The 14586-nt window shown below is 39.2% G+C and overlaps 1 protein-coding gene across 5 annotated transcripts in view; it reads left to right on the top strand.

The window, feature by feature from the left end:
- sh3pxd2aa (SH3 and PX domains 2Aa) overlaps window positions 1-11362 on the top strand; it is a 90704-nt gene extending 79342 nt beyond the window's left edge. For all 5 annotated transcript variants that reach the window (XM_085912006.1, XM_085912008.1, XM_085912007.1 and 2 more), the window contains 7 exons: window positions 936-1049; window positions 3331-3414; window positions 4029-4146; window positions 4602-5008; window positions 5273-5322; window positions 5487-5606; window positions 6562-11362. In XM_085912006.1, coding sequence (XP_085768132.1) covers window positions 936-1049; window positions 3331-3414; window positions 4029-4146; window positions 4602-5008; window positions 5273-5322; window positions 5487-5606; window positions 6562-8565 — 2897 coding nt within the window. In that variant the 3' untranslated portion in view covers window positions 8566-11362. The remainder of the gene's footprint in view (window positions 1-935; window positions 1050-3330; window positions 3415-4028; window positions 4147-4601; window positions 5009-5272; window positions 5323-5486; window positions 5607-6561) is intronic.
- Window positions 11363-14586: the final 3224 nt, after the last annotated feature.

Below are 14586 nucleotides of genomic sequence, written 5' to 3'. Positions count from 1 at the left end.
AATTCTATTTAATATTTATATGATTCCGCTTGGGGACATAATACGTAAATATAATATTGGTTTTCAATGTTACGCGGATGACACCCAATTATATATGCCGTTATCAATGGCAGATCCACGGGACTGTAGGAATCTTGAGGCGTGCCTCGTGGAGATCAAGCAATGGATGTCTCTCAACTTCCTTCGTCTTAACCCAGATAAAACTGAGATGTTGATAATTGGTCCAGCACGTTATCAACATTTATTTAAGGAAAACACTATAACTATAGATAACCGTACCATCACTCAGAGTGATACTGTAACTAATCTTCGCCGACAGCTCTTTGCTTTGACTTTAACATCCAATTTTTCATTGATTTTCATATTACGTATTTTATGTGGCCTCTGCATCGATTGCAGCCTGGTGATCCTGAAAGGGGGATCCTTCCATCTTTGGTCCCTTCTCAAGGTTTCTCATTTTTCCCCTGGTAGGGTTTTTTGGAGTTTTCCCTTGCTCTTTTGGGAGCTTGAGATCAGGGGATGCTTTGAGAATAATTGTCAATTGTTTGTATATGTGAAGCCCTTTGAGACTGCTTGTGATTTAGGGCTATACAAATAAACTTGACTTGACACGTTATTAGTGTCCTCCCTACCCACTTGCCAATAATAGTATTCAGGACTTGTCAGATATTAGGTTTATGAGGTTTTATTTATTATTTATTTATTTATTTATTTATTTATTTATTTATTTATTTATTTATTTATTAGGTTTAAGGTTAAGTTTTATGAATCATAATCCACTTGCATGCTGTGTGTATTGCTATATCTCTCTGCAAGGCTGCAGCAGATCTGCTATTCAGTGACTTCCCTCTTAGGAGTTGTATGGGCAACACAGCTGATGTTGTCTTGCTTGCACTTTACAATCTGTTTTGTTTTGTTCTTCCATCTCTTTCAAGGTTGGTGGTTTGTCAGCACAGCGGAGGAGCAGGGCTGGGTGCCTGCCACATACCTTGACTCCCAAAGTGGAACCAGAGATGATTTGGATTTAGGAACCTCCAGGACAGGAGAAGGTATGTGGGTAGGGGTGGGGTGGGGGGCACGCGCTGAGACATAAGGATCATTCTGCTTGCACTGTGAACAATAAGAAACATTATTTCACAATTTCACATTTCAAATTCTGTCTGAGAGCAATATCACAACACACAGCAAGTAGTAAATGCTAATGTGCGATCACAGCCACACTTCCAGTTACAACAGTTGCATCATATTTAAATAGCTCCCGACCTCCTCCAAAATGGTCTGCAGTTTTTGGCTCCTTTCAATTCCCAGGAGGCAGCAAGTCTTGCAAGAGCCTCATTTCTGTGTACCGTTCCTGTCTTGACTGCTGGGATGGAGCTTTTCATCACTCTCTTATATGCCCCTTCTTCCTCTAAACTGAAGAAAAGTCTTTTACCATAACTGATGTGCAAACGTATAAGTAGGCACACCTACACAGTTGTGATGGATGTGAAACCTGTATGTAATTCAACTTCTATAGTGTGAAAAATACTGTATGTGTGTATACAATATATGCACTATACTGTCAAACGCAAGTAGATTTCCTGTCAAATACATTTGGTGTTAAAAATCTACCATTGCGTTTTAATCACAGAAATATTTTTCATATAGTCATCATAAGATTGAAGTCAATGTGTTAATAGAAACTAAGGAAAGGACAAAGCATTTTGGGTCGGTCATTTGGATAATTGAGAAATAAGAAATCAGTGATCCATAGAGCAGTACTAAATAATGTGACTGCAATGATAAAGAATAGTACACACACAAAAATATAATTTGTTGGCATTGACACTCAAAAATTGAAGTGTCATAGATTGGAAATCCTTATGTTCTGACTATTTGTGTAAAGCCAAGTTCCTCCTGCAACAGTTTTGGCTGTTAATACTCAAGCCTTCATTTGAGCTTTCACTGCTTCTTCCTCTCGCGTGTCACAAAATCAAAGAAGAGCAGACTCGATGTTTACCAAGTGAAAAGAGCAGTATTAAATGGCCATGTGGTGCTTTGGAAAATATTTGTAGTCAGGTAAATAACCAACCTCTATGCAGAATCCACTTGTGAAGCGATCATGAATCTTTGTGAGCAATAGAAATTATGTTATCGGCACATCATATTAAAAAAATGAATTGACACCTTTTTTCACAACCCCTAGGTCACACAAAGTGTATATACAATGTGATGAATACAATGTTTTTCAGTTTTGAAGGATGATGTTTCCGGACTATAAGTTGCAGTTTTTTTCATAGTTTGGCCGGGGGTGCGACTTATACTCAAGAGCGACTTATGTGTAAAATTATTAAGACATTATTATATAATTCCACATGTTGGTTTCACACTAAACCGCAAGAGGGCGATCTAGGCCTGCGTAATAATTGGAACTGCAACTGACAATAACTCTAACGTAAGCCACATAGAAGAGGAAGCGCAGCATCTTCTATCTCCGGAGTTAGCTAAATTGTTTCACAGTGACACAGAGGATGGAAACTTCCTTGGATTTAGTGATTTTGAGTGACACGGATGATTCAGTAAACGTGTTAGCATGTTATTTATGCTATAGTTACGTATCTGGATAACTCTTAATATGTTACGTCAGGCACGTTCTCAGTTTGTTGTTTATGTATCATGTAACGTTAGCATACCGTACAATTGTTCAGCCTGTTGCCTCTATTTTTATTTTATTTTAAATTGCCTCTGAAGATGACATGTCTGTTCTTGGTGTTGGATTTCTGCAAATGAATTTCTCCCAAAAATGTGACTTATACTCCAGTGCGACATATATGTATTATACCTTTATAGTCCGTAAAATACGGTATTATTTTTTTGTGATCTTGGGTTAATTCCATCACTTCTAAATAATGCTGCTTGTATTTTTATTGTACAACCAGTATAGAAATATGGTCTGAACCAGATAAATAAGACTAATTTTTAATTCCGTTACTAGGATTTGGTTGGATAGCAGGGTGGAATGCAATATTTTTTAATTTGATTAGATAACATTGATTAGCCTAACCGGTGTGAAATTATCCTCATTATTGCATTATATAACCAGATTTAATGTGTCTGCCTGTATTAGTGAATGTGAACATTAACTGTGCATTTCTGTTGTTAACCTCATAATTGTCTTACAGTTTGCTAATATGCCTTTGAAATACAATAGATAAAATGCAGCTGACTTCAGCATCCACGACTATGAATTATTTGCTCTCGTACTAACAACACATTTCTTTTTTTTCCTACCCACCCCTTTTGTTTGCTCATCATAATTTATACCATCCTCCTCTTCCTCATCATCATCAGTGACTAAAAGACGCAAGGCCCATCTGAGGAGGCTTGATCGTCGATGGACACTTGGGGGTATTGTGAACCGCCAACAGAGCAGAGGTGAACTTTCAGACACAGTTGAACTTTCACACCCAAATGCTTTGATTACTACTCTGAATTGTCTTCCGCAACGTTTCTATTTTCTCCGGATCCCACATCGCACTTTTGGGGCAAATTGGGCCCTTCGTCATCTTCGTCATCCCGTGATCGAATCCTTTGCCCTTTATGTAAACAACCGCCGCGCAGCACGGGTGACGTCGCTTGCATTTCAAATGACAGTAATCCCTTGTTACATCGCGGTTAGTTTATCGCGGTTTCACTACATCGCAGATTTTTGAATTTTGAAAATTTGTGAAAAAAATCACATATAAGTCGCTCCTGAGTATAAGTCGCCCCCCCACCAAAACTATGACAAAAACCGCGACTTATAGTCCGAAAATTACGGTACTAGCAAAGGGACTGACTCTTTGTTATCTTTAAGGACAAAAGTGAGGGTCTTTGTTATCTTGAAGGACAAAAGTGAGGGTCTTGTGTTCTATTATAGTCTTCAGGTAGGAGTGAAATGTGATAAACATATTTAGCCATACTGCTACTAAACACAATGAAAGACTGTTAAATACTAAATTTTATTTCACTTTCTCTTTTTTTCATTCTCAACATCCATTTGCCTTCAGAAGAGAAGTATGTAACAATACAGCCATACAGCAGTCAAGGGAAGGATGAAGTCAGCTTTGAGAAAGGAGTCACTGTGGAAGTTATTCAAAAGAACCTCGAAGGCTGGTGGTATGTCAGGTGAGTGCCACCTTGCACTATACGAAAAATGTTGACACACATGTAGTATATCACAACAATATTCACAAGGTTCTGTAATCCAAGGGTGCATTTGTGGCAAATCACTTTGGACACAGTATGCTAGCTATCCTTCATGTTACTAAAATATATGGCAACATCCCAACCATATAACTGTAAGAACCTGATGGAACACAAACATTTGTGATGTTCAACTTCAACACCACTGTTATCACATCTGATATTAGTACAAGTATTCACTCAAGTACTCACTGATATCAAGTACCAATACCTGACCAACATAATGATCCCCGGTTACGTACACATTTTTCCTTGTTCTTCATTAACTTCATTCCCAGATCTTTTTTTTCCTCAATAAAGGTTTTTGCAAGATAACTGTTTTTGTTCATTGCTATGTGGCGCTTTTACTCACACTGAAGCTATCCTTTTGCCCTTAGATATTTAGGGAAAGAAGGATGGGCCCCTGCCTCCTACCTTAAAAAGTTAAAGGAAGACTTCTCTCCTCGTAAGAAGACACTGTCGGGCCCTGTGGAAATCATTGGCAACATCATGGAGATCAGCAGTCTTTTACAAAAGAAAGTGGTCAGTGATAAGGACATCCAGACAGACGGCGAGGGTAGCACCACACCAGACCGCCACATCTCCAAGTGTGAGATCAGCTTGCCCATGCCCTTTAGCTCTGAGATCAATGCTGAGACAGGCAGGCGGTTGAGCGCAGGCCGTGATACCAACAGTCCATGTCTGGGAATAGCAGCAGCAAGCTCTGCTCGAAGCGAAGCCAAAGCGAGAGGCGAACCGGGTTCCCCGGCCGTTGCCAGAGTTGCGCCTCACAGAGTTGAAGTCGGTGAGTATTTTTGGTATTGTATCTTGTTCAACCCTGAACCTGTGGCATTTCATGGAGTGTTGATTATATTTGTGAATATGAGCATTCTTGAATGCTTACACTGGTTCTCTACCTAATGAAAACCTAACCTGTGATATAACGTGGGTTTGTTGTCTGGATTTCCATTCTGCTCACCTACTAAAAACACATTGATGTTAATTGTTTGCTTCGCTAGTGATTGTTGTTTGAGTGCTTGTATTTGAAATTATTGAGTTTTTTTTTTAGGGTCTCCCAATCTGAGACAAAAACCTCCTCCAAGAAGAGGGACCAATTTGGTAAGACATTTGACACACTAGCTTTCCTGCAGGGTGGAATTGTAGCATGTATTAGCTAGCACGTCTGCATCACAATCCGGGTTAAAACATTAGCTTGAACCTTTTGGTGTGGAGTTTTCATGGAGTATTATCTCTGCTACAAGTTTGCTTCCTTTGCTTATAAGGGGTTGCAGTTGCCCAAGCCACCAGAGCCACCTGCTGTGGAAGCAGAGTATTACACCATTGCAGATTTCCAGTCCTCCATTTCTGATGGCATCAGCTTCCGTGGAGGACAAAAGGCTGATGTGAGAAGCCATAAACACATCACTCATCACTTAATTGATTCAGCCAATGCTTATTGGTTAGGCATGATTGCTGGACATCATATTGCAGTTCAATCTTTCTAGTTTTTTTTTTTTCTTTGATTTTTTTGGGGGTGGTATTGCAGTCTGCACCAGACAAAATCTAGATCCCAAAACCTAAAATCTGAAAGGATGATTATTGAAATTCAGCCTAAAATGTGTATGTGTTTAAGGCTTATGTTGCCTGAAGCAATTCAGTTCTTGGGCCATGGTTTGGCGCATTTTTGCTACGTGTTTTGTGCATAAAAACATTGTTTCCCTTCTAAAATGATCTCCTTATTCTCCTTGTCATAAAAAAATATTTTGTACGATACTGAATGAAAAAACTTATTTTAAGTTAAGTGTTATTTAAACAATCGTAAGTTTTTTAAATGGGGAACTGCCTCTTACTCTTTGATTAATTGTAAAAACAATACAGTAGTATAACAATGTAAATAATGTAAAATAATGTAAATCAAATTATCACACTAAAATGTAAATGAAAAACACTACTTACAAAACTTATAACAGTTGGGTTGAGCATTGTGTGAGTGGTCATGCTCGCACTCTTCAGACGTCACAGTTAAGTTGAGCGTTTTCATTATTGACCAACCCACACATCTTTGCACACAGAAAAAGCTGCACATCTTTATCAATGCAGTTTGAATGCTGTTGCTTCTTCAAAATTTTGGATCTCAAAATCATTCTAGTGATTTTTTTTTTGTGAACACTCTTTCAAAGCAAGTATTATTGAGTGAATGTCCAACAGGGACACATAAACACGGCATCAATGCAACAGCATAAAAACCACAGTCCGTAAGGGTAGATTTTACCGTGCACAATGTACCGTGCCATTCCTAATAAAGAACAAAGATGTGAAAATGTGTAGTTTTAAAGTTTTGTCTCCTTTGTTGTACAGGTGATAGAGAAGAACCCTGGAGGTTGGTGGTATGTACAGATTGGAGAGATGGAGGGCTGGGCGCCATGTTCCTACATCGACAAACGCAAGAAGCCCAACATCAGTCGTCGAACCAGCACCCTGACCAGGCCCAAAGTCCCACCCCCAGCACCGCCTGTGAAAAAGCATGATTCTAAGGAGCCTACTTCTCCTATCACATCCACTCCTAAAGTAACAGACTCAGTAAAAAGGTCTGTGTATGAGGAACCTGAATACGATGTTCCTGCAATTGCCTGTGAAGGTGAATCGGATACAGATTCTCTCAAAGAGGAACATTCCCTGGATGTTAAGCTTAGTAATATAGTCAGCAACAAGTATCGCAGTTCCCAGCCTTCAAGTAAAGCTTCCCCTCCCATCTGCAAAAAATCACCAGTTTTCACCCAACAGCGGGCTTCGTTTAGATCCGTCGAAGAAGTTGCTAAAGAGGAATGTATCTATGAAAATGACGGCTTTCGCTCTAGTGGTGGGATAGAGGGAAAGACAGCTGAAGTGTCAAGTGAGCCCAACTCTCCAAGGACCTACCATTCTTCAACAGTTCCACGCAAACCCTCTGGGTCTTCACCGTTGCCTGGTCACCCCACAAAAACAGTGACCCCAGAGATGAATAGAAGAAGCCAAACTCTTGGTAGACATACAGACATTCACTTCCGGTCCCACGAGAACAGTCCCCATTCGTCGTCAGATGCCAAGAAATACACAGGCACTAGCCAGGATGTGGAGCAGAGAATAGGTCAGAGCCCGTCAACTAGACCGAAGCCTTCTGTCAGACCTAAACCACTCCTGACTAAGTCAGAACCTCAGAGTCCTGAGAGGATGGACATCAATTCCCTGAGACACCATTTGAAGCCCACAAGTCATTTACGACTTGGACCGAAGCCTTCTCGAGGAGAAGACACTGACACAGCCTCTGTAATATCTTCTGAGGAATCTGTCTGCTCACGCAGTGCATCGAATCTTTCATCTGTTTACTCCAAAAGTAGCTATGGCAAGACTGACACAGTGGGATCCTGTCTCTATCGCTCCCTGGATGCCTACAAGAAAGTCCAAGAATCTGAGATCAGCTTTCCAGCTGGGGTGGAGGTGGAAGTTCAGGAGAAGCAAGAGAGTGGCTGGTGGTATGTGCGCTGGGGTTCTGAGGAGGGTTGGGCTCCCTCATACTTTTTAGAACCCGTCAAGCGAGCAGGTGATGCTGCGAGGCAAGAATCAGATGGACATGGTAGTGGTGGCAGTAAGTCCAATAGCCTTGAGAAAAATGAAAAGCACGTTATGGCTCTAAATAATGTCAATATTCAGGGTCTAACCCAGCAGCATCAAGGCTTGCAAAGGAACACTCCGCCAATTCCTTCCAAGCCTCCGGGGGGCTTCACAAAGCCATCTGGGGTGGTTAATGGAAGTGTGCGGATGAGGAATGGGGTACGCCAAGTGGCAGTGAGGCCTCAGTCTGTATTTGTGACGTCAACGCAGCCAGCTAAAGATACACATTACATGACGGGATCCCTGAGACGAAATGACTCACTTGGCAGGAGTGGTCGCTATGGCTCCGGTTCTGCCACACTTGGTGTCCACCGAAATGCCTCCTTCAGCACAGTGCGGCCACACGTGGTCGTTGAAAGTCAGACAAGACCTGCCGAGCGCTCGAACCTTGGGTCCTCGGTGAGCGGGTTCGTCTCAAGCAATGTCCAGGATCCCCTTGGCAGATTAAGCCAGCGCAATGGTATCCCTGTGTCCACAGTCCGTCCCAAACCCATAGAGAAGAGCCAGCTGATCAAAAACAACCTTGGTAGGGATGTGTATGTGTCCATCGCCGATTACCGTGGTGATGAAGAGACTATGGGATTTACTGAGGGCACCTGTCTGGAGGTCTTGGAACGAAATCCCAATGGTTGGTGGTACTGCCAGGTGCAAGACACCCTGCTTCCCCGTAAAGGCTGGGTCCCATCTAACTACCTAGAGCGTAAGAAATAAAAGCCACCCATATTCACATTTTCTTTTTGAAGTCCGTGAGGAACTGGGTGACATAATCGTTTAAGAATGTTACCCACAGTCTCCCACAAGCAATACGCCATTGAATATAGCCACTTAGAGAAAAGACTGTAATCTGAGACGGAAGGACACATTAAGTACTGGGATACTTAAATAGGTGTACGGAGAGTGTGAAACATTTTACCTGGTAGCGAAAGCAAAGGATCTGGGACAATATTTGACAAGGCCGACCTTACAACTTGGTCAGAAAGGGGTTTTTCTATATTTACATCACAGGCTGTGATGTTTGATAAGTGCCTTTTGTGTTTCACCTAAATGGAAGTACTAAATGGTGGACAGATAACTGTTACACCAACCAAATTTTTTAAATGTGCCATACATCTTTGAATACCACCACTTGGTGACTCCAACATCAAGTCGAAACAATTGTTTGGGATCTAGCGTGGTAACAGGTTAAGGCTTAAATGGAAGGCACATGTTTGATGGGCTGAGAATGATATTTCAAGTTTCACTAATCAAAAAAAAAAAAAGACTCTTCATTTGTCTGTGTTGTATTTTTAATGTTTGTGTGGAGTTCATGATTCATTCCTTAGATAATTATTTCTGCTTTCTTGTGACATCTCATCTGCCAGCAGCTAATGTGATCAAAGTAAAAGCTTTTTCAACATTATACAACTCAAGTGACTTTTGCAAAGCACACAATAGTCTAATTAGTCGCAACGTATGGACCCCTTTAGAGTTTATAAATAATGTGGTGTCATTTTGGGGATGTGGCTTAGCTGGAGGCAAAAAGATCCAGCACACTCGCTTGAAAATATAGGCGAGCATATTTCAACATCGCTTATGTAAAAATGGACACAAAAAAATGGTAATTTGAATGAATATGTGAGTAAATTAACTCTACGACCATAAATGTTAATCAGGTCGTAGGCCAAAAAGGGGTCCATAGACTTTTCAATAATCTGTCGCGTATTTGTGCCTAATGTTTTGCCCCCCCCCCCCCCCAAATCAAAACATCCAATACATCAAATTACAAATGATTAGATGAGATATAAATCTCAAGCAGATTACTTTGCAATACGGAACAGACTTTTTGAGGGATAAATTCCTATCCTGAAGTGAAACAATTATTACCCAAGTGATTAATAGTTGCGTTTTGTTGACTGCGTTGTATGTGCTGTATATATCTTTTACAAAATTTTACTGCTGTTGTGTGAGTGCCGTGCCGACTGGAAATTCCGTGAAATAATTTAAATCCAGGACATACTGTACAAATGCCTTTGTATTGCATTTGCCCATAATGTGAGCACATTTGTTTGATACAAATAAAGTGTTCCACAAAGTACATAGAATAAAAATTTTGAACTGTAACATGAAAACCTGGTACAACTTGATAAAAGGTGTATTAGGCATCAATGAAGGCATATAGCGACATCACTGACAACCATAAACAGTGCATAAACATATCTATTTTACCATTAACATTAATTGCCTCAAAGTGCTTTAATGCAAACTGTTTTATTTTCAGTAAGCTCTTGACATTTTAGCAGTTTGAACAGGAATATGGAATGTCAAACTGAATTCATCATTTTCAAATTTGACCCGGCACACCAGGCTTCTCTGAAAAGTGTTTTTCTGTTCAGTAATGTAATCAATAACTATAATTTCATATTTCAATCAAGAAACCATCATTTGTTTTATTCTTTGTATTTGGAGAAATAATACAACAATGAGACTTTAGCATTAAGATATACTTTTGATTAAAGGCCACCTACATACTCATGTATTAACTATGACAGAAACAATACTTTACCAATACTTAATTTGGAGAAACTGGGCCAAGTGTCGAATATCACAACATATTTGTTGAGCACTGTAGATAAATCTTAGCATGATAAAATATTTTTTTAAAATAAAAACTCAAAAAAACAGGAAATAAGATTTTCATACTTTAGATTTAAGAGTTTTTACAGCCCAAATGGCCGATGTTCAAGACTGCTGAAATACATTTTCTAATGAACAGTGCTAACTTTATTTGTTTTCTGCTGGACAGTATTATTAAAATGAATAAAAGGTACCTTATCTGCTAGAACGCAGTTATCTATTTTGGCAAAACTGTTTTAATTTAAATGCGAATGCCCAATTACAGTATTGAGGGATGAAGTGGTTCTGTTTTGTTGATTGATGCACTATAAAAATATGTTTTTACTGGGCATTAATTTTAAGACGCAGTCAACACTCAGCATAGTAGTTAGGATTTTTTTAGTTTTATTTTTCTCACTTCTAATTTATTTCCTTTGTGGCCAATGTACTAAACAGATGCAGTTAAATTGTGAAATACAGACATCATGTGGCTATGAAAAGGCACTACAAAAGGATTTTATTATTTATCTTGTCTACCTCAGTGCAATGAGAAATGCACTGCTGGTCAGTGGGCCTTAAAAAAAGTACACAATTTGATTGTCTATTTTTTACAGGTAAAATGTTTTCTATTACAGGCCTTTTTTTCTCTTAAAAGTAGGGTTTTTTTTTCATGCTGTGCGCTACAACTTCAACAAACCATGGGCACTTCCTTCATCTTTGTTGTATTTTACATAATGCCTGATTGAGGTACATATTTATTGTAAAGTGTCATATGTTATTGGTTTGACAATCAGTTTGATTATCCACATTAAAATAAGGAATCATGCATATGAATTGAAAAAGAAAAAAGAAAACGTGTTTGCATAGCAACTAAAGTGATTTTATTGTCAGACGGAAGCATTGCTATATATATATATATATATATATATATATATATATATATATATATATATATATATATATATATATATATATATATATATATATATATATATATATATATATATATATATATATAAAACCGTAATTCATGGACCAACGATTCGAAACAGATCCTCTCTTGCCATAAGGCAGCATAACTAGACGAAGGCATTATGTAAATGTGCGTCTCATTTTAACATTTTTGCCCAAGCTATTACACAGTTTATCGTGTTTTTGTCTTTTTTATAAAGCTGAATCTACTTGGCTGATTGCAAGGTAATTGCCCTGCAGAAAATGCCCTGGAGAAAATGTGCAATAGTAATGTGTGGAGAATGATTGCAGGTTTAAAAAAAAAAAAAAAAAGAGAGAACAATATGAAGGATTACATGTTGCATGTTGGGTGTAGGTATTCCCTGCCAAATAACCATTTCTTGTTCTTGGCTTTTCTTATAATTTCAAGGATGCTATATGTGTATTTGTCAAAAAGAGTAAACATGACAAACCATTTTCTCATTAAACTAAAATCTATGCTCATTGGACCAAAGCAATTGTATGTGACATATTCTTGTACCTTGGTGGAAATGACTTAATGACAAATGTGAGTCTTTTTTCATCCTTACGGAAATACCCGTGGACAGAAAAGACAAGACAGCAAGCCATAAGCTTATTTTGCTGTTGAAATTATTGACAACCGGGTCTACTTCACGGATGGAGAGTCGTGGCTTAGGGGCCTCCTCTGAGCTGTCATATTTGTGCCTGAATGGAACTTTGATATTTGTGTAATTTATGTTGTCTCCACTCCTCTTTTCTCTGTTTGCTCCTCACCTTCATGGATGTCTTCATTGACATTTCCAGTTTTATTACTAACCAGTCTTAACAGTTATGTTATTGGATGCTGTAGCGGGGCATACAAATGAAATCCACATAAAAATAAAAATAAAGCCTTTTAAGTATTTAAATTTTAGTGAGTGTGAAGAGGGCAAATAAAACTTATTTTGCCAAGTATGTCCAATATCTGTTGATAGATAATACAATTTGAGTTCAAGCTAGATCCTAAAATGTCATGAATGCAAAAATATTTCCATGATCAGCGACACATCTCAAATTGTCTTTAACCTAATCAAATTTAAGGTGGCCTGCAGCAGGCATCCAAATTCAGGTCCAGGAGCCAAATGTGGCCCGTGTTGAACTTTTAACCCACTCACAGCTTCTGGCATGAAATTGATATGATGCTGTCAGGCAGCACCATTGACCACAGGAGAATTGTACCACACGCCAAAAAAAATCTATTGCACCAGAAAGCAGCAGCAAACCGGTGGCTGCACTCTCAGGTGCTTTTCGGAAATATGCTCCCAGCACACACCCACCGCATTTCTAAAACGGAGACTCTCGCAAAGAAAAGGACACCCCTGTCAGTGTAGTAAGGTTTATCCAATATTGATATTAATTACTTTGTACTCAGAATGAAGTCTAAGACTCAAGACATTGTTTTGGTCAAGTAGAATTTCTATAAATCACAACAAAGATTCTGAGCTCAGTGTTTGAAACTACACAACTGATGATAAATAGAAGATGGTTGAGGTGTGACGTTAAGATTGAAAGATGGCAGTCAAGTACAGTAGGAGGTACATTAGAAGAAGAGAAATAGAGATGTCAACTATCTGCAGTCAAGGCCATTCCTAGGTAGCTACTGTAGTGGTTCACATAGCTAATTTTGTGGCGCTGGCATGATGTCAATAGCATTTAAATGGACACAATTTCTTCAATCGGATGAGAGTTCGGGTTAATTTATGATCAGACGCACTGTTTTCATGGACACAAAAATTTAGGACTTGCGTGTTCATGCATCACACTTTCGTACGGAATAATCACTTGCGCAGATTGACCAATTATGCCGGAAATAGTAGAAGAAAAAGCTGCATTAACTTCCGTGTCAACAATATATTGCTCCATCCATTTCTACTTTAAACGTCTTATTTATCTTGTTTAAAGTGTTGTGTCGCGTTAACACTTCCTAATGGAGCTGCAGAGCTCCAGACCCCAGTTTTGTATTTGCTAGTGTTGATTTTTAAGACACAGGGCATTACAGTACATTCTTCCAAATGTGATGAATGGGACAATGAATGGATAGAAGGGAGTTGTCACGGCAACACTTCCCCTCTTAGCACAGAATAATTGTATAAGTGATTTTTGGATGTCACGGCAACACTTCCCCTCTTAGCACAGAATAATTGTATAAGTGATTTTTGGATGTGACGAGTATGTAGCCCTGACTGTGGGAACTTTGAGATAGATGAGACTGAAATGGACAGAATTATGTCGAAGTAATTGTTGATAGTATTTTAGTATAAGGAGTGCCATATGTATGCCACTATACATGTGGCAGTTTAGAAGTACATGTAAGGCTGTGTTTTGTAAGTTTTTAAGTATTGCACATTTTTGTTTGTACGAAAAAAGGGGCAAGTAAAGCTTTGGGGGGAAATATCAAGCAGATTGCCTTTAAAAATTCCCCGAGCTTACATGATTCATTTTAGTGTGAAATCTTCCTTTGCGGTGCCAGCAGGCCATCAGCAAGAGATGTGCAGCAAGAAGCAGGCCGTGTCGAGGCTGGCTGGCTGCCAATTTCCCCACTCAAATTACCTTTACTGTGTATCTTGCATATTCCAGCAGTAATGGCTTCCTTCATTGGCAATACTCTTGTGGCCTTCTAGCTCTGGTACCAGTAAGAGAGCAGTTATACATCCCGCGCTCCTGGGGTGCTAGTTTGAGTTAGAACTATCACTGCTAGCTTGCCTAAGCTTGGTACATATGTCAAAATTAAGAGCTAGAGAGTGCAAAATAAAGAGGTGAATCTCAATGTTAAATCTTTCACAAAATAATTCTAACAAAGGAATAAGATGCATACCTATGGCTGAACGATGCAGCAACACAGACTTTATTGATATATGTAAATCTGTGCACAGCAGCGAAGAGCTATGTGATATGCTCTCCACGGTGGTGACAAATAAATTACCCCACCAACAGAAGCACTTTAGTGAGGAGTTCCTCTAAGCATGCTAATTGCTAAAGTGAAATTCAGAATTGGGTAAGACCTAAAGTAATGCTTTGGTGTGCATTAGATTTTCCACACTACTGGTTAGAACCGTGTTTGGGCTGGGACCCAGCCACTATGAACGTAAGTTTTGTTTTGCAATTAACCAGAAGACTAAAACAACTACA

The sequence above is a fragment of the Syngnathus leptorhynchus genome, chromosome 5 (genome assembly GCF_054491065.1).
Source record: "Syngnathus leptorhynchus isolate UIUO chromosome 5, UIUO_Slep, whole genome shotgun sequence".
In the NCBI taxonomy this organism is placed as follows: Eukaryota; Metazoa; Chordata; class Actinopteri; order Syngnathiformes; family Syngnathidae; genus Syngnathus; species Syngnathus leptorhynchus.
This window is presented reverse-complemented; position numbering and strand designations above follow the sequence as displayed.